At 53.8% G+C, this 16,153-nt stretch overlaps 1 protein-coding gene across 1 annotated transcript in view; it reads left to right on the top strand.

Moving 5' to 3' along the window:
* Nucleotides 1-16,153, top strand: part of DOCK3 (dedicator of cytokinesis 3) — a gene marked incomplete at both ends in the record, with an annotated part of 359,460 nt that overhangs the window by 315,056 nt on the left and 28,251 nt on the right. The window contains 6 exons of the mRNA XM_080695935.1: nt 4,056-4,141; nt 6,754-6,780; nt 6,904-6,999; nt 11,475-11,535; nt 11,948-12,041; nt 14,238-14,386. Of these exons, the coding sequence (XP_080552061.1) occupies nt 4,056-4,141; nt 6,754-6,780; nt 6,904-6,999; nt 11,475-11,535; nt 11,948-12,041; nt 14,238-14,386 (513 nt within the window). The remainder of the gene's footprint in view (nt 1-4,055; nt 4,142-6,753; nt 6,781-6,903; nt 7,000-11,474; nt 11,536-11,947; nt 12,042-14,237; nt 14,387-16,153) is intronic.

The raw sequence follows: 16,153 nt of genomic DNA, 5'->3' as shown, positions 1-16,153 counted from the left end.
TTTGATTAAGTATCCTACAATACATACATACATTAAAGCACTAACCTGGATCTTTGAAAGGCTAATTTACATTGGCATCTAATACCTGTGATTGTGGATACCTATGATTGTCAGAAATCAAAGCTAAGCCTATAAAAAAAAATCAAGTTGAGCATGGTGGCACACACTCGTAATTCCAGTACTTGGGAGGTAGAGACAAGATGATCTCAGGTTCACCACCAGCCTCAGCAACTTATGAAGGCCCTCAGCAACTATGACCCTGTTGCAGAATAAAGAAAAAAAGTAAGTCGGGCGTGGTGGCGCACGCTTGTATTCCCAGCACTTGGGAGGCTGAGACAGGAGGATCGCAGGTTCACAGCCAGCCTCAGCTACTTAGGCTCTCAGCAACTTAGTAAGACCCAGTTTCCAAACAAAATCTAAAATAGGTCTGGGAATGTAACCTGGAGGTAGAAAGCCCCTGGGTTCCATCCCCAGTACGACACAAACACCAAAAAAAAAGTAGGTCTGGGGATGTAGCTCAGAGGTAGAACGCCCCCACCCCTGTTCAATCCCAAGTACCACACACACACACACACACACACACACAATCACAATCACAATCATGTCATACTTCATAAATATATGCCATTATTACCATTAAATCTACAAGTTAAGTATTTTCTGGGATTTGGTGCTATTATATAATTTCTTCCAATTTTTAAACTTTGTTTTCCAGTTGTTTGTTGATAGTATATAGAAATGCTGTTCCCTTTTGTGTATTAACCTTGCATTTTGTACCCCTGTGACACTCACTTATTAATTCTAGAAGGATTTTTATATATGCTTTGCGATTTTCTATTAGACAGATATTTTGCTTATGAATATACACAGTCTGATTTTATTTTTTAAATCTGTATGTCTCATTTATGTATTTATGTATTTATTTATATATTCTTATTAGGAAAGCCAAAATCTCCAGGATGATATTAAATAAGAAATATAAAAACAAACTCGCCTTGTTCTTGGGGAAAGAATTCAGTGTTTCACTAAATACAACGCCAGCTCTAGACTTTTTACAGATGCTGTTTACCACGGGTAAAGAGTATTTAAGAGGCCAGGCACAGTGCTGCATGCTATAATCTCAGTACTTGGGAGCTAAGACAAGAGGACCGCAGGTTTTAAGGCAGCCTCAGCAACTTAGCGAGCCTCTCAGCAACCTAGTGAGACCCTGATTCTGAATAAGAAATAAAATAGGGCTGGGGTGTAGCTCAGAGGCAAAATGCCTCTCGGTTCAATCCCCAGTAACACACACACACACACACACACACACACACACACACACACACATCTGTGGTGAGAGTGAGGCTGCTGACCCAGGCATAGTGTGTGTTACAGTTGTAATAGCACTGTGGTCTGTTTTCCTCAATTCAAATAAATAAATTGAATCAAGAAATTAAAACTAATAGCTCGGTTGCAGCTTCAACAAATTGTAGCGGACGGCATTGAGGCTGATCGATTGAGGAGACGCCGTCTCTCGCAGGGATGACACGGGAGTCCACATGGCCGCTGGGGTGCCGGGGAGGAGAGAGAAGTCTCCACTCCTGCCGTCCTTCCACTGGCATCTTGCTTTTATTGAGGGTTATAACCAAATCATCATAAGAAATGAGTAATCACAGGAAATAGCAAAGCCATCATGGATTAAGTCAGGGAGTAACACCCAGGTCGTCACAGAGGAATCAGGGAAGGAAAGGGCAGACAAGGAAAGCGTCGGGGTCTTTGCGACTCCATCGGGGTCCCTGGTTATCAGTCCCATTTGGTGCTTGGAAACTCGTCTGCCTGCAAACAATTCCCACTCGGGTGGGCCGTCTGTGCCCCCCCCCAAGCAGGGCCGAGGTGACCTCAAAGCAAATGACTAATACTGTAATGCTCTCCACAACAGATATTTATTGCAAAATCAGTAGGAAATAGAAAGGGAAGAGAAGAAGAGCCGCTACTTTAAAGACACACTCGAGAGCCCGAAAATGGAACTGACTCTCTCTGACCTCAGCCCTTACATACATTTTTCTTATTGGTATGTTCTTATCGGCATTACCAAGACAACAGGCTAGTAGTTATTTCTTAGGCCGGTAGTACCTTGTCGTCTCCGGGCAGTGCAGTTACTAAGTGCAGACGTTAATAATCTACCTTGTTTTTACCTCTGTCGTATTGGGCTGTATTGGTTGCCCGTCAGCTATGGGTGCTTTGAAATGACATGTGGAATTTACATCTCCCATACCGAGGCCGGGTCCCAAAGAATGGGGGAGCAGGCACGAATCACAGCCCGTGTTCTCTAAGAGCAGAACACAAGGCTCTTGGCATCTTTACAGCTCTGAAATGCGCCCGGCAGTCACTGTGATCTTAGGGGTTTTCATTGTTTTTATATATTTGTTGTGCTACAGGCTTGAGTTGCCTTTACGTATGTCTAAGGCCAAAGGCTTTAATTGTCTTAGTGGGCTTTTAAGGCTAAAGTCTTTGGCTCTACATTCTTGCCGTGGGTTGGTCATGAGGACAAAGGGCAGAGGGGAGGGAGCCCTGAAGTAAGCAGGCAGACCTGCTTCTCTCTTCGCTGAGTGCCGCGCAGCGCCCAGACGCTGACTACCTTTTACATTCTTATTGGAAGTTAATACCAGAGCAATTTTTCAGTGCCATGACACATAGGCTTGTTTTGTTGTACTGGGGATTGAACACGGGGCCATTCTACCTCTGAGATAGACCCCTGGCCCTATTTTATTTTTTTATTTGAAACAGGGCCTCACTAAGTTGGGGAGGGCATGACTCAGTTGCTGAGGCTGGCCGCAAACCTGCAATCCTCCTATCTCAGCCTCCCAAGTACTGGGCCAGGCATGGGTTTTGAGAACCCTTTAGACGCCAGGGGACTGCTGTACCCATTTTCACTATTTGTATTCTCTGCTACTCCAGGTCCTCTCTCTAGCCTTTGCCCTTTTCTGGAAAGTACAATCTCCACGTGCCCTGATGTGTGCGGCCTTGTTATAACCAAGCCCTTCTCTTGGGAGGCTCGTAGGCTGACCTTGTGAGACGAGACGTATTCCGACCTGGGAGTGAGACACCGTAGCTTCCAGGCCCAGATTCGTCTGACTTTACATGGCCCCTGACTTTACAAGACTTCCCCACGGAGGCTCTTGTCAGAGAGAGAGGAAATGAGAATGTGAATATCCATCCCTAAAAGCCCAGGGCTCGGACGTCCTGTCCCTGTGCAATGTGAGCTCAAGCGGCTGACTCGTCAAGCCAGACACTAAGTGTAGGACATTCCTGCCCTGGCCGCTATTTTGCTGCTAATGGGACTCGCAGGCCCTAATTGCCTTCGGTGAATTTACTCTGCCAGTTATTACTTTTATTATTTCTTTTCTTTAGGAGTCTTTGGCTTTGTGTGGAATGAGAAAATGCTTCCATGGTAGCACATTACCTAATGCAGCCATGTTGGGGCCCTGTTATGATGTCTGTTTATATGAAATGTTTATATAAAAAACCACCGTATCACATTTCCAAGGCTAATGAAGGGTAAAAGGACTATATCTCGGTCACTTCCAACCCACTTCTCCCCTGCAGTCCACTGCGATGAGAGCTGTCCCTGCAGACCCGCCAGCCTCCTTGGTGAGGACCAGCCCCCAGGAGCTTCCTGCTGACCGCTGACTAGAGGGCCAGGTTCCAACCAGAGCTCCGTGTACATACAAATTATCTGACTGAATATTTTTAAGAAAAGAAACAGTTGAAAAAGGCTTTTTAATTTTTTTTTTTTATCCAAGATACTTTTCTCGCCAGGGAATCCCTACCTTTTGGCTTTTAGCTTAGAAAAGGGTGCCTAAGACCTTAAGATGTGTTGGGGGAAGACCAGCCTTGGGGGGTCATGGTGGTTTCTTGGTGCTATAGATGAGATCCGGTGTTCCCCGGAGTTTATTTGGATCGAGAACAGAATTAGGAAGCAGTTTTCCACCATCCTCACCCAACAAGGGGACAGGAGATTTCCCATTCTTCCTCTATGTGCAGTCCACATTCACAAAGTCCCTGCTTCCTTCTAGGTGGAGGCGGAGCTGATCGACAAGCTGGACAGCATGGTGTCAGAGGGCAAAGGCGACGAGAGCTACAGGGAGCTCTTCAGCCTGCTGTAAGCCTCTAAACCTTGCAGGCCCGGGAGCCCCTTGCAGAGGGTGAAGGAGCCAAGGAGGGTACAGACACCTGCAGGGCCCAGGCTGCCGGGGCTGGTGTCGGGTGTCAGGAGAGGCTGCTGCTCCTGGGGCAGCAGGGCTCACCTCCCGTCAACAAGAAACAAGTCCTGCGTTTGTAATCCCAGTACTCAGAGGCTGAGACAGGAGGATGGCAGGTTCGAAGCCAGCCTCAGCAACTTAGTGAGATCCTGTTTCCACATTAAAAATTAGGTCTGGGGTGTAGCCCGGAGTTAGAAGATCTCTGGATTCAATCCCCAGTATCACCAAAAAAAAAAAAAAAAAAAAAAAAAAAAGTCCTCTCAGTGATCACCAGGGTACTGAAGAGCTCTACTCTACAGAGAAGTGATAACTGAGCTCCCAGGTCCACTGACAGGAAAAGAGCATTGTGTATCTTCCTAACATGCGCTGCAGCGCCCATGGGGCAGGTGGCTCATGGGAACCCGATAGTGAGGACCCCGTGTTGACACTGCTGGGAGATGTGCTCTCTTCTGAAAGAGAGATTTCATGGCACATGCCTGATGCCAGCTCCTCGGAGGCTAGAGCAGGAGGACCGCAGGTTTGAGGTTAGCCTGGATAGCTTAGTGAGACCTGTCTCCATATAAAAGTTAAAAAAGAGCTGGGCTGGCAACTGAGTGGCAGAGCGGTTTTCTGCATGCACAGGCCCTGGGTTCCGTCCCCAGTGCCACAGAGAGAACAAGCAGGCCCTCCTCTGGCCCCCTGGAGTTTTTTCCTGTTGCTGCTGTTTCTTTGTGGTGCTGGGGATCAGCCCCGGGCCCCGTGCGTGCTTCCGTCATCCCCAGCCCTTCCGTCTGCAGTGGGCTCGAGCCAGGCGAGTCTCAGGCTCCATGAAATGAAGTGATTGTACTGCATGACATCAAGATTCCTCCAAGCCCGCCATCCCATGGCTTCTGTCTTGAGCTAAGGAGGCCAAGACACCTTGCTGGGCTTGCCACAGGGCTGAGACCAAAGGGGAGACTCAGACCCACTGTGGCCCTCCCGTGAAGAGTGACGTGGCTCGTGTATCTTCTTAAAAACGGAAATGTTCAGCTCTAGAGTGCCTCCCGCCCACTTAACAGTTCAGCCCTGAGACTTCGTGTTTGTGTTTTAGTATCATTCTGAAGATGACCCTCTTATGTGTCCGGCAATGATACTGAACACTTGCTTAGAACTCTGTGGTGGACAAAGTGTGCTGACACTTCTCATCTCACTGGCTTTCGCAGCACACCTGCCGAGGGGACCAGGCAGCGCGTCCTCACTCCGGCGGTGCCGAGCCGGACGTGGCCGGTCTTCCCGTCTCAGGGCAGGGGCTCTTTCTGCCGTGCTGTGCCTGCTTGGTTCCTTGATGAGTCATAGGATGAAATGGGAATTTACTTGGCATTTTAATAATTATGATTTATGAAAATAAATCCATCTGCTAGTCTTTCTCTTTTAGTTAAAGCTGCGTTTCCAATTGTGGAAACAAAGCAAAGAAATTTCTTCCTTGGCCATTAACAAATGACTTTACTACATAAGAGAAAGTACAAGAATAACCCACAACCGCTAACTTCCTGGCCACGTGGTGTCTGTAAACCCTGTTCAGTCAGCCTGAGAACTGGTAGCCGCTGGTAAAGAGTGACAGCGCATCTCAGTTTGCATTTGGGGAAGATGTTTGTAGTTACACGGGAAAAAAATGTTTTTTGATCCATGGATCATTAGCTTAGAAAAGATTCAGTTTAAACAGAGCTGAACTAGCCTCTGGAGTGAAGGACTTCTCAAGACCTTTAATGTGTAAAAAGGTTAGAAAACCCAAGAGGAGGGTGTGGTGAGCAGCACAGCTCTGCTGTGCGTCCACAGAGCACCTCTCCCAAGCCAAAGTCAGCAGGTCTCTCTCTCTGGCAACACAGATCACACAAAGACTCCTCGCTCTCCCTGCAGCCCTGGCCCAGCTGGCACTGCAGAGGACAGCCTCATCATAGCAGAAGCAGCGGCAGTAGCTGAGCTGTGGGTGTGAGTCCCCGCTGATGACCCCCTATGGGCCGGCCACTCCTGGTGACTCTCAGAACATTAGGGGCAGGCACAGGTGGAAGGGAGTCCGGAATAGAGCCGTACGATGTGAGTTCATACAGCCAAGCCAGGGCCCGTCACTGGAGCAAGCCGGGAGAGCTGAGCTTGCTGTCCTCTAGAAGCCAGCGGCCGCCCTGAGGTGACAGAGCCTGGGGCTTCGTATAGGAAAGGGCCTGGGCGCTGACCTCCTGGCTCTGCTGCGTTTTTCCCAGGCACATCCCTGAGGGGGCGGGCTGGGTTGCGCTCCCTGTGCCAGAGATGCCAACCTTCGCTGGCGATGCTCTGGGCAGCAGCTGAGGCAGCCAGGCAGTTGGCAGCGCCAGGCTGGTCTCTCCAGGGCCCTGATGCGCCACTCCTTGAGAGCAGACGTGTGTGTCTGAGGGGTTCGGAACCTCCCTCTCCGCCAACCAGCGGCGTCCTTAGGCACACGTGCAGGGCTGTGGGAGGCATGATCGCTTGCTGCCAGCCCAGTAACCTCCTTGTCTTTACTTTCTGCTGCGTGGAGTAGAACCCAGCTATTTGGGCCCTACCCCAGGTAAGACGCCAGTGTGGTAAGTCTGCCATGTCTGGATCCACTGCAGCCCGCAGGCTCTTGCCCCTCACTCTGGTCCCCAGAGGAAGCTCATGCACTGTGTTTGCCTCCTCTGCCCTCCAACAGCCTACTGGAGAAGGTAGAGCAGGAGACGTGGCGTGAGACCGGCATCTCCTTCGTGACCTCGGTCACCCGCCTGATGGAACGCCTTCTTGACTACAGGTATTTCCTCAGGCACCGGCCCCACCTCTTCTCCATCAAGGGACTCTCCTTTCTCGCCCTTGAACAGACCACGTTTCCTTCACGGGGAGAACTGTTTTGGGGTCGGTGATATCAGTCATTAGAAATCAGTCATTAGAAATCTCTTGATAAGCCGGGCTTGGTGACTGGTGCCTGTAATCCCAGTCCTTGGGAGGCTGAGGCAGGAGGACTGCGTGTTCACAGCCAGCCTCCATAACATAGCAAGGCCCTCTGCAACTTAGTGAGCCTTGCTTTTTAATTAAAAAATAAAATAGGTCTGGGGGTGTAGGTCAGAGGTAGAATGCCCCTGGGTTCCATCCCCAGTACCAAAAAAAAAAAAAAAAGGAATAAAAAAAGAAACCTGCTGATGGTCAAGGTCAGAATCTTTTCTCAGCAGTAAGCAAGGACTCCCCAAGATTCCCCCCTAAAAGGTGGGTACATGTGCCCAAAAGGCATCCCAGGGACCTGCAGCCACCTGTCCTTCCATCCAGAAAGGCCAGGTCTTGGAAGACTGGGGACAGCAGAGGAGAGAGAACTGTCTCCAGAGCAAGGCAGGGTCATCTGCAGCCCAAAGTGCAGACTTTCCTCAGAGCCAGATGCAGATAAGCAGAGAGGTGTCCCCTGCACCACGCCATGACCCAGGAGGGCTCGCTGCTGCTGCTTTTCTAGGCACGGGGCCTCCCTTTTCCTGCCTACATTCTTTGCTCCGTCTGTTTCTGTCCCCTGATCCTAGCCCTGGAAGGAGACCGCCCGTGAGCGCTGCGCTCTTTAGATTACGTTCACGTGGAGTTAGTCTGTCCATGGCCACGTGCCCTCCCCGTCATATGACAGCTTTGGAATTCAACCAAAAGTGACACTGCAGCCCTGGGAGTTGTGATATCTGCTGCTTCCTTCTGCGTGAGCAGGAAGCGAGGCCGGGAGGCTGGGACTCGGGCTGTGGGTCCCGTGGGTGCCCACCAGCAGGGCTTGGGTGGTAGCCAGGGATGCCTTAGGGGCCCAGAAGAGGGAGCTGGGGACTGGGCAGGAAGAGAGGAGATAAAGCCCAGCCCCCCCGCAGTAGTGCTGCGAGGTGTGCAAACACCAAAGGGCGCATTTGCCACCATGATGGGGAGGAGGGAATCGGACCAGCGCCATTGCTGCTGAAGTCGAGGGCACTGCTCTGCGGAAGACGGGGGCCCGACGCACTGGCCTGGCTGTGGAAACGGAATCCCTGGGAACTGTGTTCCCATCCTCAGCACCCCTTCTTTCTGCAGCACAGCCATCTTGGGGAGCACGGCTGTCTTTCCTGGGCTGCTTGGAGGAGGGGCTTTTTGTCATGCCAGGTCCCCGTCCTCTCCCACACCTGCTATGAGACAGGGAAGAGATGTAGTGTTTCCTGTAGGGCACGTTACTGACGGGCCTGCAGGAAGACTGGTCCTAGAACCTGGGCTTACAGGCCCAGTGCTAGGTGGTGTTGGACTTCCTTAACTACTTTCCACAAGCAACTAAAACTCATGTCCAAACCTGCTTCGTTTCCCTTCTATCTCAGCGGTGGTGCTGCAGAGCAAGCCCGCCGTCCTCATGTGGCGTGCAGTGCCCTTCAGGGACTGGCCTCTGCCCCTCCGGCCTCCCCACACTGCTTCCCGTCCACGGAAGGAGACGCCGTGGCGTCTTTGCGGCTCCCTCTCTGACATGCGTTGCCTCTATCCCACGAGCAGCCTGAAGGGTCAGGCTTGTTTTCCCCGTGGAAGAAAGGCAGCAGGAGCCCTGCTGCAGGTGCCGAGCTCTCACCTGGCTGGCCCCACGCAGTGCTGTCCCCTCCCCGCCTCCCCTCCGCGTGGTCACCTAAGGCTCCCCACACGCACGCGGTGTCCTCCTAGGAAGGGCCCAAGCCCGGGGCTCCCTTGCCTCCCTCACCTCACAGGAGAGGGCCCGCTCCTTGAGGACAGAACCTTGCCCCACTTTTCTCCCTGGTCCCCTGCTCGGCAGCTCCCTCTGGCAGGTGCGCAGTAAATAACAGTCGGTCGACTGGATGAACTTGACCCGGAAGACCATGTAGAAACCAAGGAAGGCTCTTCCTCTATCCCAGTGCAGTTTAGTTCAACAAGAGTTTGCTTAGGCTGGGCGTGGTGGCGCACGCTTGTAATCCCCACTCTTGGGAGGCTGGGACGGGAGGATCGCACAGGTTCGAAGCCAGCCTCAGGTACTTAGTGAGGCTCTCAGCAACTTAGTGAGACCCTGTTTCCAAATAAAGTATAAAAGAGGTCTGGGAGTGTAGCCTGGAGGTAGAAAGCCCCTGGATTCTATCCCCAGTACCACAAAAATAAAAAGGATTTACTAAGAAAACATTCACTGTAAGTTTAAACTATATTTGTATATTGACTATAGAACTAGCCATAGGTTGTATCCCAGCATGACCTGAACTTTCAGTGTGAGACAGTTTTAGACTGGCAGAACTTTAGGTTTTCAGAGGAATACCTCTTCAACTTTTACATGGCTGTCTTTACCACTTAGGTGAATCCTAGACACTCTATGAGATAGAAAGAGACATACTTGGGACTCCCATATTTCTCAGGTTAGGAAGCAGAGCCTTACTTAGAAGGATTTTCTTAGGAGTAGACGGAGACAAAGCTAGGCTAGTTCCCCTTAGGCCAAATAAGACTTCTACCTGGAACTGGCGGCCGGAGTGTGCGGAGCCTTCCTCTTGCACACCTGCAGCTTGAGGAGCACTGCCCGACTACTGGTCTCCACCCCGCCGGCCCACTGCAACATGGGCCCGACACCCAGGGGCCTCGGGAGATCTTCCCAGCTCGAGACCTCAAAAGGCCTTGTCTGTGTCGAGTAGCCACACAGAAGCGAAGCTTTGCCACCCAGGAGACAAGGGTCTGCGCTGGGCAGCTCATGAGAGGCCCCTGTGGAGCAGAGACACATAGGGATGCCCCTGCAGTGCTGAGCACAGTTCTCTCCTTAATTGACTTGGCTGAGGAGTTCTGGCCTGGTAAATGTCTCAGATACTTTGTAGAAAATACAAACCACTAAGTGCCAACGGGGCTAGATCAGCGCTCCCTGCCTTCCAAGGGGCCAGCTTCCTGGGGGGGACAGAGGCTTGCACTTGGAGGGCTACGTGGTTCAAGTTGGCCATCCGGCCCGTGGGCTCACTCCTCTTGAAAAGTCACAGCAGGCTGGGCATGGTGGCGCACAGCTGTAAGCCCAGTATTTAGGAGACTGAGAAAGGATTTCAGGTTTGAAACTAGCCTCAGAAATGTAGTGAGAGCCTCAGCAACTGAGGCCCGTTTTAAAATAAAAAGTAAAAAGGGCTAGGGGTGTACCTCAGAGGTGGATCCCCTGGTTTCAAGCCCCAGTACCCCCCCAAAACACACACACACACACACACACACACACACACACACACACACAAAGTCACGGCAGTTTCCTGGCCCGCCAGCACTGAAGGACAACTTCTCAGGGCGCTACTGGGATATCGAGGACCTTTGGGTCTGGCTCCATAGGAACCAAAGGCCTCGTGGGTGAATGTGCTGGTGGGCAAACCCCAGAATGGGGGGCTTAGTGCAGGCCACACAGTGCCCACTCTGGCAGTAGACCCCATAGGAAGGGCACTACTTAGTGCAGGCCACACAGAGCCCACTCTGGCAGTAGACCCCATAGGAAGGGCACTGGCTAGTGCAGGCCACACAGAGCCCACTCTGGCAGTAGACCCATAGGAAGGGCACTGGCTTGAAAGCACCATGAGGATGCTGTGGATTGTCGGCATTTCTTTCTTTCCAAGGCGTCACGTCCTAGCGCTCCCTCGTGTTCTTGGAAGGTGAAGGGACGAGGCTCGTTAACCACCTGGCAGCCCCGTGGCACCGGCCAGCCCTGTGCACCGGAGGCTGCCCTCTGGTCCACCACGGCTGCTCGCTCTCCTCCTTGCGCAGGCCTCTGTCCAGGGGGCTTGGTGACCAGCCCCTCTCCCTTGAAGGCTCCCGTCTCCCCCAGGCCCTACTGGGTACGGACGCATTTCGGCTCTGATGAAGCTGCCTCTGAATCAGAAAGAAGCATCCATGTTGCTGCTTCTGAGGAGAGAGGGTTCTGTAGACTGAGCCAGGAAGGAGGCCACGGGGGAAGTGTCAGTTACGTGGTGAGCCACGGGGCTCCGAGGCCGGGGCCTGAGTCGGCTCTTGGCTTCTAGCCAGGACTTCCCCAAGATGAAACGTACCTTTTAAGAAGGCACGGTGGCCGCACCGGGAGCTTGAGGGCTGGGTGGGTGCCCTCCGTGCCTCGGTCTGGATGTGCCCTCTGCACTGGAAGAAAAGGCTCAGCAGAATCAGGTCCTGAGCCCGGACCGGGTGTCCACGGGCGGGTCTGCCCATGGCAGCGCCAGCTGCGGGAGGCCCCGCAAAGGCCGCAGGGGTCACCTCTTGGCACGGTCCTGGGCGCCACTGCGCTTCCAGCACCCGCCCACGTCTTCTCCCTTGCAGGGACTGCATGAAAGGAGAGGAAACCGAGAATAAGAAGATCGGCTGCACCGTGACCCTGATGGTGAGAGGCCTGGAGCCCCTGCCCGGCGGGGCTTCTGTCCTGCACCGGGGCTAGCTTGTCCTTCCTACACCACACGGCTGAGGCCTGAGCCTCACCAGCCACTGGGGAGGGAATGGAACCGCTTTGCTCTGGCGGAGCTCTAGCTTGGCTCTTGACAAAGTCCCACCAGCCCCGCAGACTGCTCCCCATCAGCTCTGGCCCCTCCTCTCCCACACCCCCGGGGACTCCTGTAACCCCGCAGAGTTCCTTCTGGCCGGTCCTCCCCGTTGCTGTCACCGTTCTTCAGGACTCCCCTTCCGCTCCTGCCCAGCGTACTCCAGCTGTGGCTGGCTCTCTGGGGCTCCGCTCCATGGGCTTCTGCCGGCAGCAGCAAATTCTCACTTGATATCTGTTTCCTTTTTTTTTCTTATAGAACTTTTACAAGTCTGAGATCAACAAAGAGGAAATGTATATCCGCTACATCCACAAGCTTTGTGACATGCACTTACAGGCCGAAAACTACACAGGTGAGTGGGGAAAGAGGGGACCAGGCCTCGTTGTTGAGGCCCGGCTGGGGCCAACAGAGAAGGGCTCGCGGCTCTCTGGCAGACGCCGCGCCTCCTTCCTTTCCCTCAGCTCCTCCACGGAGCACGGTGTAGAGAAACCAGGTGGAGCGTCCGCTCGTGCGCTGTGCCGTGTCCGCCAGGGCCTGCGGCTCCTCTACCCTCCCACGTGCGCCTCTGAGACCTCTGGGCTGACCTGCAGAGTGGGTAGACCGGGCTCAGAGGGTCCTGGGATAGCTCGCTCTCACTGAACGGGGCCTTTCTTCACAAAGAAACCGCCACGGGCCACTCTCCCTGGCGGCCGCCACTCAGCCAACCTTGAGCTCCGAGTGGGCAGGGGCGCGTGGAGTGTGCGTCTCTGCCTCTTCACAGGCCAGATGGGCCCTTCAGTTATGTCTACGGTTCCATCCTTCACTCTGCCCAGAGACGCGAGTCGGGATGGCGCGTGCGCACGCGGTGTTCTCGCTGGGTGCCCACCGTGGTCCCTCCAAAACAGCCGCCGCCTCCACTGATGACCAGCCACTGCATCGCAGCCCTCAGGCACAGGGCTTGGGTTTGCGTGATGGATGAGGGCGTCGGAGCTATTCTTAGCACAGACAGTGCTAGGATTAGATGGATGTGTATACACAGGGGTCTTCCTTACCCCTAGACGTTAGTGTTTGGCATCGACGCCCCCTTTCCTGCTCGCATAGCTGCAAAAATTGCATCTGAGCTGACTGGGCTGTGCGTGGGAGGCTGAGGCCGAGGAGCAGGAGTTCCAGCTCATCCTGGGCGACACACTAAGACCCTGTCTGAAATTAGATCAAATGGGCTAAATCTGCCATTCTTCACCCCCACTCCCACCCGTGATCCCAGAATCTGCCCGCGAGGGCAGTGAGGAGAGAGATTTTGACAGCCCTCTCGAGTGGGAAGAGGCATTCGCTCAACTCCTAACGGACTGGGCTGGGCCTGAGAGGCCAGGCCAGGGATCTGGACAGAGAAGCGCTGAGCCGTGTGTCTAGTGGTTCCAGGAACTACATACGGAAAGAATATGGACAGGAAAAAGATTTCACACTGTTTCCTGAGCTCCAGAAGTAGGCCCCAAGTGCCACAGAGAGAGAAGGTGTCACGACCCAGCAGGGGGCATGTGCTTTCAGTGGCAGGGGCACGGCCAGAGAAGCCAGGGGAAGAGGCACCTCGAGATGGCCCTGGCTAAGACTGGGAGTGGGTTGCTAGATTATTAGAAACGAGATTCTTCATGGTCATGGGGAGCAGGTTTAGTAGGGCCTTGAAAGCTAGGCAGAGGCTAGAACTAATTAACTTACCAACTGAAGTGCCCACTAAGAATGAAGAGACAGAGCCGGGCGTGGTGCCGCACACTTGAATCCCAGCACCCGGGAGGCTGAGACGGGAGGATCGCGGTTCACGGACAGCCGCAGCTACTTAGGCCCTTTGCAACTCAGTGACATCCTTTTTCAAAATAAAGACTAAAAATAGAGCTTGGGGGTGTAGCTCAGAGGTAGAATGCCCCTGGCTTCCATCCCCAGTAATGAAAAAAAAAAAAAAAAAAAACAGAATGAACAAATAGGAGAGGAAAGGCCATCACAGGGCCTGGTCAGCGGCTGTAACTCAGCGTGACTCGGCTCTTGGGGTTTAGGCGGCCAGGCTCTAGCTGCAGAGTCTTGGTATCACTCTCACTGATGAAGTGTGGCCACGCCTCCTCCCGGCCCCTTATCAACCTAGGCTCTCCAGGAATGGAGCCTCTGGCCCAGGCCCACCGCACAGTTACTATCCTTCGCACGCCTTCTCTTTGGCCCCTTTACAAACCTTAGTGAGGAGGGAAAAGAGTCCTCCCCGCTGTGCTGGGGCAGAAGATGGGGCGAGGGGCTTTGAGGGTGGCTGTGGGGGCTGCAGCAAGCTTTAATCGATGTTCACCCACTAGAACCAATTCTTGGGAGACTGGAAAGGAGGCTGCAGTGTGTGCCCAGATCCCAGGTAGCGAAGCTGTTCTTTACTTTTTATATGGAGCCCAGGACAGATGCCCCCGGCCTGGGAGGATGACGGGTCGGCCGTACTGTGCACAGGGAGGCTGCCCGTCTGGGCAGCCCAGACTCTCTCCTTGCTATTCAGCGTCCCTGACCAGGACGGTGTAGCACAGACCCCGTTCTGCCCGCCCCACAGAAGCTGCGTTCACCCTCCTCCTGTACTGCGAGCTGCTGCAGTGGGAGGAGCGGCCTCTGCGGGAGTTCCTGCACTACCCTTCGCAGACCGAGTGGCAGCGGAAGGAGGGGCTGTGCCGGAAGATCATCCACTACTTCAACAAAGGCAAGGTAGGCTTCGTGGCGCAGTGCGGGGTGGGCGGGTGCCCCCGCGTGCGCCTCGGACTGGAAGCAGGAGATTGTTTTCTTCAGGAGGAACAACCAGCAGTTGAATTCTGTGGCTTGAAAGCCAATGCCAGATTGAAGGTAAAAGAGGCAACCCAACACACCAGCTTTGCACATCTGAACGCTCCTACGGCAGGGGCTTCTGGACCCCCCTCTTATTAGACTTGCTTGAAAAATTAACACGGGTTTCTCATTCACTCCCATAGAAAACGTAAGCAGTCAAAATGAGTGGCGCGCAACCAAAGGCAGAAGAGGCCGCACCGCCCCTTACGGGCGCACGTCCTCATCCTCAGTTCACCCTGCTCTAGGCCGCACTCCCTTCCAGGGCATGGCCGGTGCTGCTTAAGGCTTCTGCGGTCCCTGGCCGGCCTTCCCCGTCCTGGGAGAGCTGCTCACGGCCCTGCACGCCTGCTCTGGCAAGGCCGAGGCCGGCTGGCCGTGTCCAGGCTGCTCCCTCATTCCTCAGCTTTGAGTGCATTTTAAAACGGAAATAGGATTATTCAGGGAACAGCAGTTAAGCTTCTGACTAAAATGAATAAATACTAGTGTGTATTAAAATAACCTTTTTATCATCAAAAAGAAATAGTTAAACATTGACAGCTTTTGTCCATAAATCAGAATACATTTTTCACATGTACAGAACATAGACGGCTTCTGTGTTTGTCAAAATATTCCCTCAGAAAATACCCACGCAGAGCGTGCACCAATAAAGCAGGATCACTTCCAAAACTGCAGACGCCCTCGGGTCACCTGACCCAGAAGGGAGGCCCTGCTGCGCTCTCAGCCAGCCAACTAGACTGGCCCACCATGCCGGCCAGCGCCTCCTCCCGTCCCACATGCCCGCAAGCCCAGGGGCCGGCCTCCCCGAGCTGTGCCTCACTGCCCACTGCTGCCAAGAGATCCATTCGGTGGATTTCCACACCGCTGAGTCTAGAACCCTCGCGATTCGTTCATTTCACCTCGGAGCACTTTGACATTGCCAGTACACGAGCTCTGCCAGAGTACAGTCTAGATCCAAGTCGCAGCAGCACCCAGGAGGCTCACGCCATGGCCTAGCATGGCCGTTCTCTCCAGGAGTGAGGCAGCTGACCGAGGAGCCTGCTCGGAAGTGGACTGGGTTTCAGTGTGCAGAGGGCCAACTCTCCCTGGCCAGAGGAGGAAGAGGAAAGTCCAGGGAGTCGGGATGTGGTGGCCTGAGTTGAGAGGAAGAGGGGTGGTGTGACCGCGGGAGCCAGTGCTCTGTCCCCAGCTGGGGGCAGGCCCGGCAGCTGCCGAGCCTCTGGCCCCTGCTAGTCTGGGACACAGTCAGGACTCAGCCAGCCATCTTGGGGGCGAGGGCCAGCTCTCCTGCCCACTGTTCACTGTGCCCCACACTTCTCGGAAGGAATTACTGCTCCTCCTAATGTGTGGACAGAGGCACGAGGACCAAGGGGCTGAGGCCCGGGCCTTCCCTCCCTTCCCTTCTGGGGCGTCCAGGTCAGGCACCGTTTGTGCCGCCCTGTGGGGCACCGGAGCCTGTAGAAGTCCCCAGGTTTGCGGCACTGGTGAGGAGCTGTAGGGTGAGCTTTGCCCACCTCATGCAGAGGCAGCTCCGCACACGTGCAGGCACGCCCGTGTTCCGACACACCCTCAAGTTGGCAGATCCCTAAGACTCGTGGTCTTGCCTCTCCAAAGACAGTGGGGAGGGGGTGCCTGGGAGCACCACGGTTATAA

The sequence above is a fragment of the Muscardinus avellanarius genome (assembly GCF_963383645.1).
Source record: "Muscardinus avellanarius genome assembly, chromosome: 5".
NCBI classification, from domain to species: Eukaryota; Metazoa; Chordata; class Mammalia; order Rodentia; family Gliridae; genus Muscardinus; species Muscardinus avellanarius.
Note: the sequence above shows the minus strand (reverse complement) of the source record. Positions and strands in the feature narration are given on the sequence as shown.